At 40.1% G+C, this 19,239-nt stretch overlaps 2 protein-coding genes across 2 annotated transcripts in view; both read right to left on the bottom strand.

Moving 5' to 3' along the window:
- tmem198aa (transmembrane protein 198aa) overlaps nt 1-19,239 on the bottom strand; it is a 48,062-nt gene that overhangs the window by 9,403 nt on the left and 19,420 nt on the right. The window contains exons 3-5 of the mRNA XM_085134745.1: nt 13,510-13,748; nt 12,747-12,959; nt 12,143-12,266 (exon numbers count right to left, since the gene is read on the bottom strand). Coding sequence (XP_084990871.1) covers nt 12,143-12,266; nt 12,747-12,959; nt 13,510-13,748 — 576 coding nt within the window. The remainder of the gene's footprint in view (nt 1-12,142; nt 12,267-12,746; nt 12,960-13,509; nt 13,749-19,239) is intronic.
- LOC146500830 (uncharacterized) lies at nt 533-6,293 on the bottom strand. Its single transcript, XM_085134746.1, has 2 exons — nt 5,838-6,293; nt 533-5,747 (listed from the first exon to the last, which is right to left on the bottom strand). The coding sequence occupies exons 1-2, from the start codon at nt 6,101-6,103 to the stop codon at nt 5,141-5,143; spliced, it is 873 nt and encodes a 290-aa protein (XP_084990872.1). The 5' UTR covers nt 6,104-6,293; the 3' UTR covers nt 533-5,140.

Raw genomic sequence — 19,239 nt, 5'->3', positions numbered from 1 at the left:
GCTATTATATATTATGTTATACTAGAATACTATGGTACTATTACTAATTTGTTTGCCTCATTGGTATTTGTTTGTTTCTACTGTGTTACCTAGTTTTTGGTGCCTTGTTACCCAATCGCATACATTTCACTGTAACCGTATTCAGTGTAACCACCGTTGATACAATATCACTTGGTTATTGTTTGGATATTACTTTGGTAATTTATTGGTAATAAGATGCTATTCCGTATTGTTACTTCTTTATCATTGCACAGTTACCACACTATTAGAAAGCTTTTATAGAAAGCTCCCCCAGTTGTTGTCTACCTCTTATTCATTGTGTAAGACAACAACCCGATATCATGTTAACATGCTTTGCTGTGATACTGGGTCGAAGAGAAAGTATTCAGGCATCACTATTCCATTAGTATTTATTTACAGGTATGCATGACAGCACATTCCAATGATGCCAAAGTGCAGAATTATGTAGCAAAATTTCAGCAATGTATACACTATGTACAAGTAATGCACAGGCTTGTGTAATGTAGATGTAATGCTGACATCTACGTTTGATAATAAAAATTACTAATACAAAAAATAATGATAATAATAGTAATATAATTTTTTTTTTTTATTTATGTGCACGGGGAGTGGGGCAAACAGTTCTAATTTCTATCTCTCAAAAATTTCATGGTTATAATTTGTTTACTTCACCAAGGCATAAGGTGAGATAGAGGTGGGTGTTCAGCGCTGCTTGTTTGTCTTTCTGTTTACCTGTTTTTTATGCAAAGCTGCTACGACACATTTTGTGAAATGTGGTGGAGAGGTAAAGCACGGTCAAAGAAAGAATCCATTAACCTGCACTGCTGATACACATCAGTTTCTTTAAAATTGCAGAACAGTTCAGAGGATGTGCTCTCCGAGTGCCGTTCCTTTTTCTTTGCATTATTTTTTATTCAGAAACAACAGAATAAATAAATACTATACAAGTATAATACATCTATCTTTCTACCTGATTTTGCACCAGTATCTATAGCAGTAAACCATATTTGTGTTTGTTTAACAACATGGAAGAATGGTCATCATGTAATGGTCTGCTTTTATATTATTTCTCCACAAGAAACACTGCGTGGTAATCTACTTCTTTTATTCCTAGGTCTCTTTCCCCTCACAATTGCACAGTTTTGAAAATAGCATTGAAAAGCTTCCTCTATCTCTGAGCCCACACCCTCTGACTGGAAGCTGCAGTAGCTTGCTTTTTAATCTCATTATTTGAGGACATGTGTGACTTCTTCTAAGTCACTGTATGACGGTGCAAGTCAAACACAGGGAAAGATCAAATGGCTGAGTGTGTGCTGCATGTATATGCATGTGTGTGTTTCGTTCTTCCTTTAGTTGAGGTATGAGCGAGCGAGTGAGCCAGTGAATGAGGTTCTAACCCGCAGTGTTTCTGTCTCTGCCCCTGTCTGTTTGGGTGTATTGTGTTTGTTTGCTGCATTCACATATTGTGTTGAGGACATGTATGTGCGATCTTGCCATCTGTGTTCTGCCTTCAGAACAGATTAAGGCAGGCTGCGTCAATAACACATTCTGGTGAAAACACCAGTGTCGGTATATTCAGAATCCACCCTGCACAAAATCACACTACAGTGATGCCCGCACACACACAGTGCTCCTTATCCTCATCATGGTTATGATTTCATATAGCTGGGATTTGTCAGGCCAGTGGCCTTGACAAAATCTATACTACAAGTTTCAAAGAAGATAGATTGCCATGTGTAGTGGGGCGTGGTCTGCGTTGCCGTGCAGGGAGGGCGGACGCACCTGCACGGCATCCGTAATCCCGCCCGCTGAAGGCAAGGCAAGGCAAGGCAAGTTTATTTGTATAGCACAATTCAACAACAAGGTGATTCAAAGTGCTTTACAGAGACATTAGAAACAAAAACAAATAAAAAGCATGATTTAAAATTGATTAAAACAAGTAAACAAACTAACTAATTAACAAACAAACAAACAAACAAAACAGTATATAAAATCAAAACAGATAAAATCAGAACAGTAGATAAAATCAGTAATTAAAATGTGAGTTTTGAAATTTAAGCCTAAGTGTGGATTTGGTGCTTTATTCAAATGCAGCTGAGAACAGGTGAGTCTTCAACCTGGATTTAAATAAACTGAGTGTTTCTGCTGATCGGAGGCTTTCTGGGAGTTTGTTCCAGATATAAGGAGCATAAAAGCTGAATGCGGCTTCTCCGTGTCTGGTTCTGACTCTGGGAACTGATAAAAGACCGGACCCAGATGACCTGAGGGATCTGGAAGGTTCATACTGGGTCAGGAGGTCACTGATGTATTTTGGTCCTAAACCATTCAGAGCTTTATAGACCAGCATCAGAACTTTAAAGTCTATCCTCTGACGGACAGGCAGCCAGTGTAAAGACCTCAGAGCTGGACTGATGTGGTCCACTTTTTTGGTCTTAGTGAGGACTCGAGCAGCAGAGTTCTGAATGAGCTGTAGTTGTCTGACTGATTTTTTAGGTAGACCTGTAAAGATGCTGTTACAGTAATCAAGCCTACTAAAGATGAATGCATGGACTAGTTTTTCCAGGTCCTGTTGAGACATCAGATCTTTTATCCTTGATATATTCTTGAGGTGATAGTAAGCTGATTTTGTTATTGTCTTGATGTGTTTTTCTAAGTTTAGGTCTGCATCCATCACTACACCCAAATTTCTCGCCTGGTTTGTGGTTTTTAGGTGTATAGACTGAAGTTCTCTGGTGACCTGTAATCGTTTTTCTTTGGCGCCAAAGACCATTACCTCAGTTTTGTTTTTGTTTAGCTGGAGAAAATTGTGGCACAACCAGTCATTAATTTCCTCAATGCATTTACCAAGAGCCTGTACAGGGCCTCGGTCTCCTGGTGACATTGTGATATATATTTGTGTGTCATCTGCATAGCTATGGTAGTTTATTTTGTTGTTCTTTATAATCTGTGCCAGTGGGAGCATGTAAATGTTAAACAGAAGGGGTCCCAGGATGGAACCTTGGGGAACTCCACATGTGATACTTGTCTGCTCAGATGTGAAGTTACCTATTGATACAAAGTATTTCCTGTTTTCTAAGTATGTTTTGAACCAGTTTAGTACAGTTCCTGAAAGACCTGTCCAGTTCTCCAGTCGTTTGAGTAATATGTTGTGGTCAACTGTATCAAATGCTGCACTGAGATCCAGTAAAACTAAGACTGACATTTTTCCACTGTCTGTATTCAGACATATGTCATTAAACACTTTGGTCAGAGCGGTTTCAGTGCTGTGGTTCTGTCTAAAACCTGACTGGAAGGCATCATAGCAGTTATTCTGTTTTAAGAAGTAATTGAGCTGTTGAGAAACTGCTTTTTCAATGATCTTACTTAAAAATGGAAGATTTGAGATCGGCCTGTAGTTGTTCATTTGTGTCTTGTCAAGATTGTCCTTTTTTAGTATAGGTTTTATTACAGCAGTTTTTAGTGGTTCTGGAAACACACCTGATAATAAAGAAAAATTGACGATCTGTAACAGGTCTGACTCTAAAGTCTTTGAGACCTTTTTGAAAAAACTTGTTGGCAGGACATCTAAACAGCAAGAGGAGGAGTTCAGTTGACCTAAGATGTCCTCCAGGTCTTTGCTGTTAATCGGGTGAAACTGTTTCATGGTGTTTAAACAGTTTTTCGGTGGACACAGTACATATTCTGGATCTGCTGTTGATGTACCAATTGCTTGTCTAATCTTTTGGATTTTTTCTGTGAAGAATTTGGCAAAGTCATTGCAGGCCATGGTCGAATGAAGTTCAGCTGCCACTGACACAGGAGGGTTTGTTAGCCTGTCAACTGTAGAAAATAAGACCCGAGCATTATGACTGTTTTTGGTGATGATGTCAGAGAAGTAGGACCTCCTTGCACTCCTCAGTTGTAAATTATAATTGTGAAGTTTCTCTTTATAGATGTCATAATGAACCTGGAGGTTTGTTTTTCTCCATCTGCGCTCAGCTTTCCTACACTCTCTTTTTTCATTTTTCACTAGTGTGGAGTTTCTCCATGGAGACTTCTTCCTTCCAGAGATAACCTTCACCTTAATGGGAGCAATTGTATCCATTACATTTAACATTTTAGCATTGAAGCTATTGACGAGCTCATTGACTGAACCTCTGGACAGGTCAGGTGTTAATGGGAAGACCTGGTTAAATATCTCACTACTGTATTCAGTTATACACCGTTTTGTGATCACTGCTGTTGATATATTTGTGTGGGCTGAGATTTTACTTTCAAAGAAAACACAGTAATGATCAGACAGGCCCACATCAGACACAGTAACCTTTGAAATGCTCAGGCCCTTGGAGATCAGTAGGTCAAGAGTGTGTCCTCTATTATGTGTGGGCTCTGTTACATGCTGGGTCAGCCCAAAGTTGCCCAGAGTGTTACTCAGGTCTTTAGTCCCTTTGTCCTGAGGGTTGTCCACATGGATGTTAAAGTCCCCAACAATAATTACACAGTCGAAATCAACACAGATCACAGACAGCAGTTCACTGAGATCATTAAAAAAGTCTGTGCAGTATTTGGGAGGCCTGTAAACATTAAGAAACACAACTTTGGATGGGGCCTTCAGCTCTAAAGCCACATATTCAAAAGACTGAAAACTTCCAGGAGATAGCTGCTTACATTGAAATGATTCATTAAATAAGACAGCAACCCCTCCTCCTCTCCTGCTCACCCTGGCCTCACTGATAAAACTGTAGTTAGGAGGGGTCGTCTCGATGAGAACAGCTCCACTGTTACTTTGGTCCAACCAAGTTTCAGTTAAAAACATAAAATCAAGGCTGTGCTCAGTGATTAAATCATTAATTAAAAATGTTTTCCCAGCTAAAGATCTAACATTTAATAAAGCCAACTTAAGTGTTTTAGAGGCATTACTTGTCCCCTCGTGTTTGGGAGCAGTCTGTGGCACACAAGGTATGTTTACTATATTTAAAGATCTTTTAGGGTGCAGCTCTCTGTGTTTTGACCAGGCCACATGTCTCCTTCTGTCACCTAAAAGTACAGAAATTTTAAAACCTTCTAGTAAACAGGGTCCCAGCTTCTCCTGGGAAAAGTCACCACTGCCATAATCCTCGCAGCCCGGACCCTCCACACATCACACATCAGACTGCGGAGACAGGGCATGAAGGTGGTAAGGAGGAACTAAGGGGGGCGAGGCTGGGCAATGTGACTTCGATTGCTCTGTTGAGGGCGGGGCTCGATGGCGAACCTTTGGCTGCTCTGGTGGGGGGTTTATGGGGGACAAAAAGGGATTGGGCCAGGGGGTAGATCTGAGCCCAGCATTGACCCGCTCCATCATCTCCTCAGTGAATTTCAGGTGTGGGGAGGAGGGAGAAAGGGAGGGGGGGGAGGGTGATGGCCTGTCAGGGGTTTGGGGGACTGGGGAAGATCGTGGTCCCTGGTCCTGGTCGTTGGTGTTGTTGAGAGAGTTGGAGGCAAATAGGGACCCCTCTTCTTGCCTCAGATGTCTCTCCTTTCTGAGGCTCTTCCCGGGTGGGGGCAGATGGAGCTCCTCCTCAAGGTTTCTGCTGGGCTTTGTCTGTTCTTGGAGTACTGTTTGTTCCTTTTTATGAGATAACTCCTCGTTTATCTCAGCCTTGGCACCAAGCACAGATGGATGACGTATGGAATAAAACAAGTTGGAGGTGAACAGTTTCACCCCCGACTTGTTAAAATTAAATCCATTTGCTTTAAACAGATGCCTGCGTTCCCAAAAAATATTAAAGTTGTTGATAAAATGCACTGAGTGGTCGGTACATGTTGATATGAGCCATTTATTCAGTGCAAACAACCTGCTGAATCTCTCGTCTCCTCTTCTGACGGGCGGTACAGGTCCACTGATGAATACAGCTGCATTCAGAGAGTTTACAGTATTTAATAATCCAGTAAAGTCCCGCTTCAGAACCTCCGACTGTTGTTTGGACACATCGTTTGACCCTGTATGCAGAACAATGTTTGTCACAGTTGGATATTCATCTGCAATTTGAAGAATTCTCTCCTTCAGGTTGTTGACCATATCCTTAGGAAAGCAGAGGACTTTAGTGTTCTTACCGCACATCCTTTGTACATCCTTTACGGCAGAGTCACCCACAATCAGAGTTTCAGGCCTAGCCTTTAGCTTTCCCTGTGGCCTTTTGCTTTTCAATAGATTTTCAGACCTTACTTCGCTACTTTTAGATGGATGGTTGTCCGATATAGATCCAGGGTCCTTTGATAGTGGAGCAAATCTGTTCTGTAGTTTCACATTCAGTTGTTTTTCAGTTGTCCCCGTGTTTTAACTCAGGGGACTCATGCCTGAGTCCCCTGAGTTAAAACACGGGGACTCAGGCGTGTGGGGGTGTTTTCTGTGGTGAGAAGTGTGAATAAAATGGCTCTGAATGATGATCTGTGGTCCCGCCGTGCCATATTCTCACCAAACCATGTTTCTCCTATCATCAACAAGACACGGTTAAATCAAACATTTTTGCTCAGACATTTCAGCGTGTTGCAGTCTGGAACATGTGACTTGTTTGTTTATCTTGGCACTAAACTGACAGACTGAAGTTACTGAATTTTAGGTACATTGAATGTTGTTTACTCACTGGGTATATATTAGTATAAGACACTTTCATTAATGTATCTCTTATCTGTTAGCTTTTATCCTTAATTAACATATGTGGAATAAGATTAAGGTTTTGGTTGCTGTTTGAAAGTTGGGAAAAGCTTGAAAGTGTAATGTAAACAAACAGCAATAAGCAGTAGATAAGTGATGAAATGTCTGTTCAGGTGGAAACATGAGGAACAGAGGTGTCAAACGTACATATATTCATCACTTATCTATTCATGACAAGTAGAAGTACTGAATCCTGTGTTAAAAAAAATACTGAAGTACTGATTCAACTTCTTTACTTGAGTAAAAGAGAAAAAGCACAGGCTCGGAAAAATTACTCAGTAATAAAATTTTAAAAAATCTCTTTAGAGGACATTTCTACCAGCTATGTATTTATTTATTTTTTATTTATTTGTTTTTTTTTTTTGCCAAGTTAACTGATACTCGTGTCATATTAATATCACAATGAAGCGATTGACAGGAACACAAAGTTTATTTCAATTTAATTCAAATTCTAACGAAAGTACTCAGCTTGCACAGCTGTTATGTGGAGCACAATCAGAGAAAAACAAAGGGAATAAAAAAATGTTCTATTTGCATTTGCCTACATTGCAGATGGGTGGTTTTGCCTCCACATTAAACAGGAAAAATGAGTACAGTCTGGGGTTAAAGTGTGATTCAGCAGGTGCGGAAACCCCAAAATCAACTGTAGTGGTTCAGCGAAAACAGTCACAGTAATGTCTATGACAAGCTTACTATATTTAGTTTATGGCTGTGATTAGCTGACCTGTGTTGCTGATTTTTGAGGATTTAGCCAGCTAAATTTAAAAAGATATAAGCAAATGTTTAATGAGACATCATGACTGATTATCATCTTTCAGCTACTATGATGTAACCTAACACTGACCATGAACACCACAGCTGCCCTACCCGAGTCCACCGTAGCGCAGAAAACTAACAATGTAGTCTGCACTAAACTGACCAGCATTTTTCATTGAATCTTTGAATAACTCAAAGTTATTATACTCAAAGTTATTTGCAAGACATTTTAAAATATAAAAACACAATTTCATGCCATCCATCTGTTCCAAAAAAACCCTGACTTGAATGACAACATTACATGTACGATTGAAATCACAAGTTTATCAAAGAAACACTAATTCTTAAATTTAAAAAAACCTCTCTTCTTCTTCTCCTGTTCTGCTTTTCTCTCTCTGTGAAATGCAGATGCTATACCTTTAGCTAACAGACACATCTTGTAACAAACTGCACAGAAAAACTTTGGCTGTTTCCTGGTATTTGTCGAACTGTAAGAAATGACCCTGCACTTAAAAATGTTGCTCCCTTTTTGCTCACTCCTCTTCTGCAGTGCTAGCTAGGTGCTGAAGTACTGCAACAACAACCTTCTGTACCAAAAACAGCTTTTCAAATCATTCCAGGATTTTTTTAACCTCAGAAAGGCTGTAAATGCGTAAATTATGTTTATTCCTCTTTCGTCTGTTTGTGTGTGATAAGCACCGGTGATTGATACACCAATGGGAGTGCCTTTAGGATTGTGTTCCCTCCATTTAGGTTCAAATTCAAAAACAATTACTTACATCAAATGTCTAAAACCTAAATTAACAAGCCTGTATTTAAAATGTAGGGAGTAAAAAGTGGAGATGTTTGTGTTTAAATGTGTGGAGTAAAATTAAAATACAGGTACCTGAAAATTCTGCTTAAGTAGCGTAACAAAATATGCTTACTTTGTTACTTTCCACCTTGGGAAATAGTAGCAGATCAAACCAAGTGAGTTGTGAAATGACGAGCATAACATTCTCAGATAAATGCATTTTCATTAAATCTGCAATTTAAAATTTGGTTTATTTCACACAACACACGTGACACAGCAGAGGACTGTGACGTTACACACCATGAGACTCACTAATCCATGATGGGATTAGACCAACCCTCCACGTGCATTAATGTGCCAGATTTGACAGCGCGTCATTGGGTGTCTAGCACACTTAAAACTGACTGAGTCAGGGGGTGACTCAAATATCTTGTGCAAATACGAATGAAGGCGCATGAAGAAATCCACGATACTGATACACAGATGTCTGCCATTGCCGTCCCTCCGGACAAAGATAAGGCTCTTGTGATTTTGAGCACAAGCTCAATTTGTAGACTTTGCTTCTGCTACAATGCAAGCTTGTGTGTTAACGTACTACACGCGCACTGAGATGGAAGCTGTTTTGACAGGGTCATGCCCTGTGAGTGTCCTTTGTGGAGGACATACAATTGTTGTGTCTGCCTAATGTTATCCATGTGCTAAATATAAAATAACAGAGTTAGCAGAGATGTTGCTTCAGCTGCACTGTCCTAAGGCAGAGGAAAAAACTTAACCCTTGACCCAACAAGGTGTCAAACAAGAATCTGTCACTGAAATAACTGCACATCCATTTTCTCCAGTGATAACATGGTGCACATAAGTCACTCACTGTTCACTAAAGTCAATCCTGGAGGGTGCTATTATTAGAGGCAGTATCTTAAGAGAGATTTCAGCTATCAGGTAAAGCAGGAGGTTTTTCCAGAGCAATTACAACCAATGGTAAATCCTACCGAGGTATCAAGAGTCCACAACAGATGTTAGTTGCCTGATACCTATCAGAAAGCACTTAACCAAATAATGCAGAAACTGCCCTCCTCCTAATGCTTTTTTGCATTTTAAAAGTTAACAGATGGAGTTAGTTTCTTATTTACCAACATCTGGAGGTCTGTATGAGGTCTGAGATTGTCTTCATGACAAGCAGATAATTTGCCTGTGTACCAGGTAGCAGAAAGAAGCAAGGGCATAAGGGAGCAGACCTCTTTCCAGGCATTCCCATTATGGCCCACTGCTACTGATGGATAATTGCACTTTCAGCTGTGACAGTGCAAGAAAACTGCCATGGCGCCAGGGCTTGGGTACTATGATGAGCTTGTGGGTTTTGTAGCCACCAGAATGACAACTAGATTCTCCTTCTGACTGTGCTAGAAAAAAGAAACCAGGTAAACTGGGAAAAATGGGTAAAAGGGAAATCTGAGCCATGACTAGGGATGGGTACCGGTAATGGCACCGGTTCTGACATAAACGGTAGTAACCAGACCGAAAAGCAGCGCACATTTCGGTGCTTTATTTCGGTGCTTTTTTTTTGCCTGAGATGTCATACACTTTGGATTCTAGCCAATCATTTTACCTTTGCAAGCGTAGTAGGCGGGCCCAGAACGTACGTTCTTTTAGAGCAGAGCTACAGATTAAAAATGCCCAAGGCAAAGCGGTCAAAGTCTGGCTGTACTTCACAGCAAAAGATGCAAACTCAGCAGCCTGCAACAAGTGCTTTAAGGTGATACTGTGCAAAGGAGGTAACTCCTCGAATCTGATGAAACACCTGGCAACGTATAGCATTTTGTTAAAAGCCGAGAAATGCGCCGTATTTGATAGCTTGCTGCGAGACCTCACACCGGGCACATCTACTGCCGGTGGGTTGCCTGTTATTGGACCCAGAGTTTGCAACATCCCCCAAAAACCCGAAGAGGAGAGTCCTGGCCCCTAGCCCTGCCAGTGTAGCAGAAATGATGACGGATGATGATGCAGCAGCAGCCGTTCTTTTCTGCGTGAGTCGCTTAATGTTGTTCGTGTGTAATTTACGTTGAGTCGGCTAACCACGTTATTACATTAATGCATGTGTTTTTTCCATTGTTTAAGCACTGCTTCCATGCCACAAATCCCCTATAGCTGCAGAAAAGGCTAACATTATTATCTTTTTACAAAAAAACAGCTGAACATGAGAGGTTTTTGGACCAATTTTGTGTTCTCCATTCTTTAAGCACCGGTTCGAGCACCGGTTCGAGCACCGTTTAAGCACTGGCACCGTTTCAAAAGTACCGGTTTGGTACTGGTATCGGATAAAACCTAAACGATACCCATCCCTAGCCATGACTAGTGAGAGAAGGCAACATCCAGTGAAGGGCTGTCTTATATGTTCACAGAGATCTGCATTACTCTTTTATTTCATGGTAAAGTGTCTGTGAAGGTTCTCAGTCATCCAGGTCATCGTAGTCAAAGGAGCTTGCAAAGAAAAGCGTCTGGACTTCTTTAAGTTACTTGATGACGTTTCGCCTCTCATCCGAGAAGCTTCTTCAGTTCTAAGGTCAAATGGTGGCGAGTCCCAGATATAAACCTAGTGGGAGTATCCCCCCACAGAGGGACAAAAGGACCCCCTGATGATCCTCTAATCGCCTGAGCCAAGGTGTGGAACTGGGTGTGGGTCCCAATCAGCCAGAGTTTCGGGTGGTAAACAAAACAAAAACAAATCCACTTCTTCCTTCTCAGATTTGTCCAAAAACATCTGCACAATGTATAGAAATCAAATTCCCTCCATGTGTGAGAGACATCAAGTCTCCTGCAAGGATCTGTACTTCCATGATGCGAACCACTCTGATGAACAGCGTGAGATTTTGAGGCTGCAGCAGCAGGCTACTGGCTATTTCAAACAAGCCTACTGTGTATGTAGTGCACACTGCTGCCATCATGTTGTCTGTTCGTACTACAATATGTCTGGTTTTTCAGTAGAGGGGATCTAAGTATTTTAAAACTCTAACATCTGTAGACAGCTACTGAACGTTTTTGTGGAGAGAATGATACTTTCAGCAATTTCTTCAAGAGCTTGAAGCTAGCAAATACTTCATGACTTGGAGAGATATTCTGATTTCCATATACTCATATACACAACTCATATATGTAGTTCTCTTAAAGGGGATTCCTTGATGACAGTCAAACATGGCATTTTCCGAAATGCCATGTCTGACTGCAGATGAGAGAGATGAACACTCTGCATTCATCTTACATATTATACTAATTTCTGACCCTGAGAATCCACATACGTAATTATGTCACCTAATAGTTTACAACATTTTAAAATCTCTGAAAAGTTATAAACCTTTCAGAAGTTTCTAAATAAATCTCTTGAACAAGCTCAAGTTTACCAAGGCTAGACTAACATAGTGTCACAGATCAAAACGCCAGTGCCAAACCAACATCTGTGACGTCCACCTTTGCTGGTGATTACATGCTGTGACAATGGACAGTATATTAGTCACTTAAAAATTATTTTATTTAACCTACTGCCTCATCACCCCCAACTGGTCGTGATAGATAGCTGCCCTTCCTTGGGCCTGGTTCTCTGAAGGTTCCTTCCTGTTAAAAGGGTTTTTCCTTCCTACTGTGCTTGCTCAAAGGGTCATTTGGTCGTTGTGGTTTGTCTCTATTGTTGTAGTGTCTTCATCTTAAAATATAAAGTGCTTTTAGGTGACTGTTGTTGTGATTTGGTGCTATATAAATAAAAAAGCTTTGAGGACAACAAAATGAATAACAAACTTTAACTTGGCCAAAAATTCCTCTGGCAAGATGCAAAAAACCACAAACATTGAAATAGGTTCTCAGTCTGCTCTGGTGAGTTTAGTTGTGTATAAAGCAATAACACTCACCCTCTGTGTGAGAAAATCCCTCTGCAGTGACTTTCCACTGAATCAGCACTCCGAGGAGTGCCAAGACAGGCCACACCCCCATGATCACCCAAGTAAACCAGCACACTGGCTTCTTGGGATCCACCTGCAAAAAATACAGTTCCAGTGTCAGTTATATCCTTAACTGCTGATCAGTTAAAGAATTTATCTTCTCCATTTCCTCCCAATTTTAATGATTTTTTTCTGTAAGCTTTTTCTTGCCAAGTGAAGTGCCTGAGCACAGAGGGTGTGCAGACTCTTTAAGCCAGCTGAGGCAATTATTTGATATATGCTCTATAAATATAATTGATATGACCTGGCAAGGCCTTTATCGACATTCCGCACTTGAAGAAAAGTATTTGTAGTCCTGTTTCTACTAACAAAAAGAACACACCCTTTTTCAAAATATGGGTTACATCTCCTTTTAGTCTGACACACATATTATTGGAATATGTGTTTCAGAATATGGACTATGTCAGAAATACACATTCCATAACAGACTTTTTTTTATGACTTTTATAATATCTGTCTTTCTCACAAACATGTACTCGGAAAGATGCACAGAAGCATACCCTGATGTTCTTACCTTGAGTCTCTCATAAACGTAGTGTACCAAAGCGAACAGCTCTATAAAATAATCCACGGTTACGGTTATGATGGCAGAGCCAAATGTGGCAGTGGAGAGGGTGACGAAGCAGCGCTGCCACTGTAGTGTGAGGACAGCAAATAGTGTCCCAGAACCCAAGAGAATACCCAGAGGAACCCACACGGTTCTGGGGTGGTAGAACTCCTCCATGACCTAAGAGAGACAGGAAAAGTGTTCCATTTTGCTTTTTTGTATGTGAATCAATTTGGGATCATGATCTAAATGCTATTTCAGAGTTAAGAAAAAAAACAACCCTACAATTGTACAATTTTACGAAACCTACATTTCCTCAAAACTCACTGCAGAAGTGGCACATGGACAAATATAGACCTCTAAATTTTGGTGCTGGGATTGCAATGAAACAACTGGGCACATTTTCATGAAACTTGTTGGAGGGGAGAATCATGGGAAAAATAACCCAGGACATTTTTGTGTGGATTGTTCCAGGAAAATATCTAAACATGCATGATGGATTTGTTGGCAATGTCATGTTTTCATGTATAGTTTATTTTACAAAAATTACAGATACATAGTAATGGCATGCAGTTCATTTATACACCTTTACTCTATAGACAATGAAAACTACTTTCTTATCCTTAGCTCCAGTGTTATTCATGCAATATAAGTAATACTGATATATCAAATGCATATATTGTTTAATAATTTGGCTTACACACATAATTCTTAAAAATAGGCAAATTACCACCAGTGATGCAACTCCAACCAGGAGGCCCAGCAGCAGGCCCACCATAAACAGCCCCACACTGCGAACCAGCATCGTCACCAGACCACACAGGGTCCCGATGCCCAGGCCGATGCCCACGGACGCCTCCACACTCAGCTGAGTGTCCATCACCCTCTCCTTATAGCATAGCATGAAGATGACCACAGAGCCAAACATTAGGCCTGTTAGAAATAACACGGCCTTGAAACATCGATAGCCTGGAGGACAGATGGAAAATAAACCAATGTGAAGATATGACCAGCATACAAATGCATAAAATCTACACACAAGCCTGAGGGGAAAAAACACAGAATTTAAACACATCAAAGTGACAAGATGAGACACAAAAAAGCAACAGTACAGTTCAACTTCAGGGGTCTTCAGTTTGAAACTATGGAGCACGTCTAGTGCACATCAATGAAGTGTGAGCAATCTGAAAACAGCAGCAGAAGAGGTCCAGAGATGCATGAAATTCCATCTCGTCAGGTTTTCTTACAAAACTCATGTTTTTAGTTTAATTAAGCCTAAAATTTCCCTTTTTAAACTGAAATCTGGTATCCTATACTTGAGTCAAAAAAACATGTCCAATTATGATTACATTAATTTAATATTTCTGTGAGTGAAACTCAAGAGAAATACAAAGAGAAAATGCAGCACCTCCAAATCTGAGGCCATGGTCCTCAGCCGGAAAAGGGTAGAGTGCCCACTCCCGGGTCAGGCAGGGATGAGTTCCTGCCCCAAGTGAAGGAGTTTAAGTATATCAGGGTCTTGTTCATGAGTGACGGGAGAAGGGAGCGGGAGATCAACAGATGGATTGGTGTGGCGGCCGCAGTGATGCGGATGCTGTACCGGTCTGTTGTGGTGAAGAAAGAGCTGAGTGTAACAGCGAAGCTCTCAATTTACCGGTCGATCTACGTCCCTACCCTCACCTATGGTCACGAGCTGTGTGACCGAAAGAACGAGATCGCAAGCAGGTGGCTGGCCTCTCCCTTAGAGATAGGGTGAGAGGTTCTGCCATTTGGGAGGGGCTCAGAGTAGAACCGCTGCTCCTCCACATCGAAAGGAGCCAGCTGAGGTGGTTCGGGCATCTGACAAGGATACCCCCTGGGCGCCTCATGGGTGAGGCATGTCCCACCGAGAGGAGGCCCCGGGGCAGACCCAGGACCCCTAGACAAGCTGGAGGAGGTGGCTGGGGAGAGGGAGGTCTGGGCTTCTCTGCTTGGGCTGCTGCCCCTGCTCCGGATAAGCGGAAGAAAATACAATGGAAAATAGATGGATGGACGGATGAATGATTGTAATAAAATACAGATTTTTTTTTATTGCTGTTGTACCTTTTTTTGTAAACTCCTCATGTTTTGCAAAACAAACCTGTACATGATGGAGGGAAATGGAGATCATTTTTGGATTCAGCACCCTAAAAAACATCAAGTTTACCAAAAATATCCCATGCACCTAAAATATATATATATATATATATATATATATATATTGATGTATGAACACCCTTTAAAGAGCACCTTTTGGTTTCCAAATTTTGATTCTTCTTAATTTGGACATGAACTTACATTCATGTATTATCTGTCTTCATCATTGGCCACACTTACTGAAAAATCTAAAAGCTATAGACTACTTTAAAGAACATTGGTTTAGTGAGACATAAACATTTACAGCTGCTGATGGGATGGATGATCCCATGACTGTAGCAAAACAAAATTACATTTTTAATGGAACAGTAAAAACCATTAGTGTTTATCAGCAGTAAGCGCCACAGGTATTTGTTTCCCGATTTAACATTTTGCTTTGGTTCTGTAATTACACCGCACTGTTTTCTCCATTCAGCCCAGTGATTAACTATACGCTGTTTGTGGTTTTGCAAATGGCTCTTGAAATTAAAAGGATCTTATCGTATTTCATTTGAAAAGATAAAATATGCCAGGGAGAAAGCGTAATGAACAGAGAGAAAAAAATAATTATAAACAGCAACCACGCTATGGTGGGCAAGAAAGAGAGAGGCACTTCCTCTCCGCAGAATGGTGAGAAGCGATAAACTCGCTCTATAAACATTTATGAAATTGCTTTAAAATATGATCATCACCATATTACTAAAGGTCATCCACATTCATTAGTCAGCAGGCTAGCTGAATAGAACAGCTGCTCCTTTCCCCCATATGTTCCCTCTTGTCCTTCTTGGCTTTCTTTCCATCTTAAAGTGTTTTAACTCGATGAAAACAAAGAAAAAATACTCTGAAAGATTAAAGGCTCATCTTATCAATAGTTCAAATCTCCTTGTTCTTGTTTCTATGTTTATTAATGTTTGTGTCCCCCTTTATGTCGACTCCGTCTCTCTGACTGGGCTCTGTCTCGAGGGGACCCAACGTCAGATTGTTATCTTTGTGTAATCAGGCATCGCACAGCTGAGTCAAACAATGCTCCTCTTCTCATCCTAACCACCATCCATGCTCCTCCCCCCTTGTGACCATACCTCATTTATTTGACACACTTCTTATAGCTTCCTTTATTCCTTCCCCTCTGTCGTGTGTGTTTTCCTAGATACCTTTCAGTTGCTGTGTGCAGTGAAAGCCGCTGTATTCCTCACAGCTGTTTGCACTTCTTCTGTAGCAGAATGCCTCAAGGGGTACAAGTCCTGACATGGAGTAATTCAAGCATTTCCATAACATCTACAGCTAGCAGAAAATGTGTTTGGTCAGCAGCTGTCACAAATCCGCAACAATATTCTTTCGTATTTGATGGTCCCCATAAATCAGCAAACAAATTCTAAAATAAATTGTTTTTCCTTTACTTCTGCCATCTTTTCGTCTTCTTTCCCTTCATTAGCCTGCTATCCTTTCAACAGTTCTGCTGCTGCACCTTTTTCCCATCTCTCCCACTCCCTTCATTCCTCTTCTCTGTTCTCCCTACTTTCCCTCCATCAAACCCTCCCATCTGTTCACGCATGTCTTTCGACATTTTTCCCTGCTTCATCCATCTTGTTCCAATAACATCACTCATCATTTCCGCCACAACTTTGTAATTCTGACTCAAATAAATGACAGCTAACCCTTTCTTCCTAACTCATTGGAGGTAAACTAAATTCTGCAGTACCAAGAGGACTTTATCAGCAGTGAGAATCAATCTTCCTGCTGATAACGGTATCATATTGTTCAAATGTGACTGCGGGGTTTCCAAGAAACATCAACAATATGCTCTGCATCTCATTTGCAGAAGAGTGATTATAGCTCCGAGAGTGACAATGCATGAAGTCAAACAGAGAGACAAACAGACACTGTAGGACTGAGGAGGTAAAGATTTTTTTTTGTTTGTTTTGAAAGTTCTATTTAAATTTTTTTTTTTTCACAAATCATGGTCACAATACATAATGAAAACGTTGCCATTATACACACACACACACAAAAAAAGAACCCCCTCCCTCCCCACCTGAGGCTCATCTAAAGAGAAACAGAACAAAACAAACAAAAAATGTATGTCACACATCTGGAAAATGCGTTTTTATATAGTCAATAAATGGGTTCCAAGTCGCAGAGAATTTTTGTTGTGATGAGAGAACTCTGTATCTAAGTTTTTCCAGTGGTAAAAAGAAAAGCACCTCCTTTAACCATTGTATGTATGAAGGAGCCTTATCAGACTTCCAGTGGAATAGAATAAGTCTACGGGCAAACAATGTAGCAAATGCTATGGCATTTTCCTGAGATTTACTAATTTTGTATTGAGATGGCATAACTCCAAAAATGCCAATGCGGAAATCAAGCACTAAATTCTGCGCACTGATATGAGATAATGCTTTATATATATTTCCCCAGTAATTATCCAGGTTCGGACAAGACCACATCATGTGACCCTCATTTGCTGGATTATGTCCACACCTGGGACAGGCAGGATCGGCTTCTGGGAAAAATTTTGAAAGCCTCTCTCTTGTATAATGAAGACGATGAAGAATTTTAAACTGAATTAAACCATGGTGAATGCAAAGGGAGGAAGTATGTATACGATTCAAACAAGATCTCCACTCATTATAAGATAAATCCACCCCAATGTCTTTTTCCCAATTATTTTTAGTTTTTTCCCAAGTAATAGGCCTTAAGCTCTGTATCAGTTTGTATATGTATGTATCCTTTTGCCAAAAGGATCCATTTCCAAAATGGTATCCACTTGATTTTTAGGAGGTAGGTAGGGGAAAGAAGGAAACAATGTTTTTGCAAAACTTCGCATTTGCAGGTATCTAAACATATGTGAGGTTGGTATATTGTAATCTCTCATCAGAGCGTCAAAGGTGTTAAAAGTTGGTAAAGAATTTAAGCTTTAAAAGACCTTTAGAAAGCCTAATGAACTATTGCTCGAGGCCACTTCAAAAACAATACAATAAAGTCTGGCTCCTTGTCAGAAAATATAAAGAAATGATGGGCAAATTGAGACTTTAAATCTTACAGCAGTGCTGTAAGATTGCAAAACAAGGATCACAATGCAATTTCTTTTCACATTTCTTTCAAATTGAACCAAAAGTCAGCTCTTGCAATATCTTTGAATAACAGTGTAATATACCCTTTTTAAATAAAAGAAACATTATGTGTATGCTGTCAAATTTCTTAAAAAAAATTCCCAGGGAGCCTGACTCACACTAGTGTATTACGGGTGTATAAAGTGAATGTTAATGCTTTTTATGTGCTCTCAATCCCTCCTTGTGCATTTGCATGCAACTTCTCAGAGGTTCAACATATTCAACATACATCAATATTCATCCAAAAAACAGCATACGGGTTGTGCTGGGGCTCTTGCACCTGACATCTCCAATCGACTGCAGGATTAATCCAGACAAGGGGCTTCTCTGCTTAAAATCCTATAGGTCTGCCTACACCACCAAAACTTTATTTACTATCCTAGTGGCAACAATCAAATGCAGATCAGGCGCATAATAATATTTTTTTTTCTTTTAAGCATGAAATATGGCTCAATACACATGATTTACGAAAGTTTGTGTTCTGCAAACTTTTGTAAATCATATAATTTGCTCCAAATTATTCAGGTTAAAAAGGGAAAAAAACCTCCTAAAAATACATATGTAATGAGACCTGCCACAAAAATATACATGCCTCTGCTTTTCAGTCACTAAATTGACACTGTGTGTTTCCTGTAAATACTGACAGTAGTTTATCTTTTGTTTATTTGTTTTTTCATTGTCAAAAGAGATTTTCCACCGGCTTACAAACAGACCATTTCTAAATTTGACTCCAATTTCATGTGTTTTCTTTGACTGGATATTGACCATGCAAGACTATAAACAGTACCAAAAAAAAGAAAGAAAAGAAAACCTAAACCATTTCAAGGATTTCATACCAGAAAATATATCCATGTTTGATAAATTCTTTGTTTCACCGGCAGCTGAACGTTTCAGGCTTAAATACACACCTGTAAATTTGAGGAATTACTCCTTTATGTGTTGTCTGATTTCATTTGTCTGTACACAAAACACTGTATGCAAAAGTAAAATCACCTCTCCTATGGAAGAAAGAAATCATTGTGGAAAGGTTGATGGATATCACATCACATCAATATCAATAAATGCATAAGAAAAGTGTCTTCTCAGGCTTTTTTTAATTCTGTAAAGTACAGAAAAATCCCAGTTTAGTGGGCTATGCATTTGATCTTATGTGTATTCATTCCTACAGGCCGTGCCAAACTATCATTAACTTGCAG

The sequence above is a fragment of the Neolamprologus multifasciatus genome, chromosome 16 (assembly GCF_963576455.1).
Source record: "Neolamprologus multifasciatus chromosome 16, fNeoMul1.2, whole genome shotgun sequence".
In the NCBI taxonomy this organism is placed as follows: domain Eukaryota; kingdom Metazoa; phylum Chordata; class Actinopteri; order Cichliformes; family Cichlidae; genus Neolamprologus; species Neolamprologus multifasciatus.
The sequence above is the reverse complement of the archived record's forward strand: the minus strand, read 5'-3'. Positions and strand labels throughout refer to the sequence as shown.

Coding starts and splice junctions, on each gene's coding strand:
- LOC146500830 (XM_085134746.1), bottom strand. CDS start 6,103: ATGTGCGGTAAGAACACTAAAGTCCTCTGCTTTCCTAAGGATATGGTC. Junction 5,748..5,837: donor GGAGACGAGAGATTCAGCAG/GTTGTTTGCACT, acceptor TTGGGAACGCAG/GCATCTGTTTAAAGCAAATG.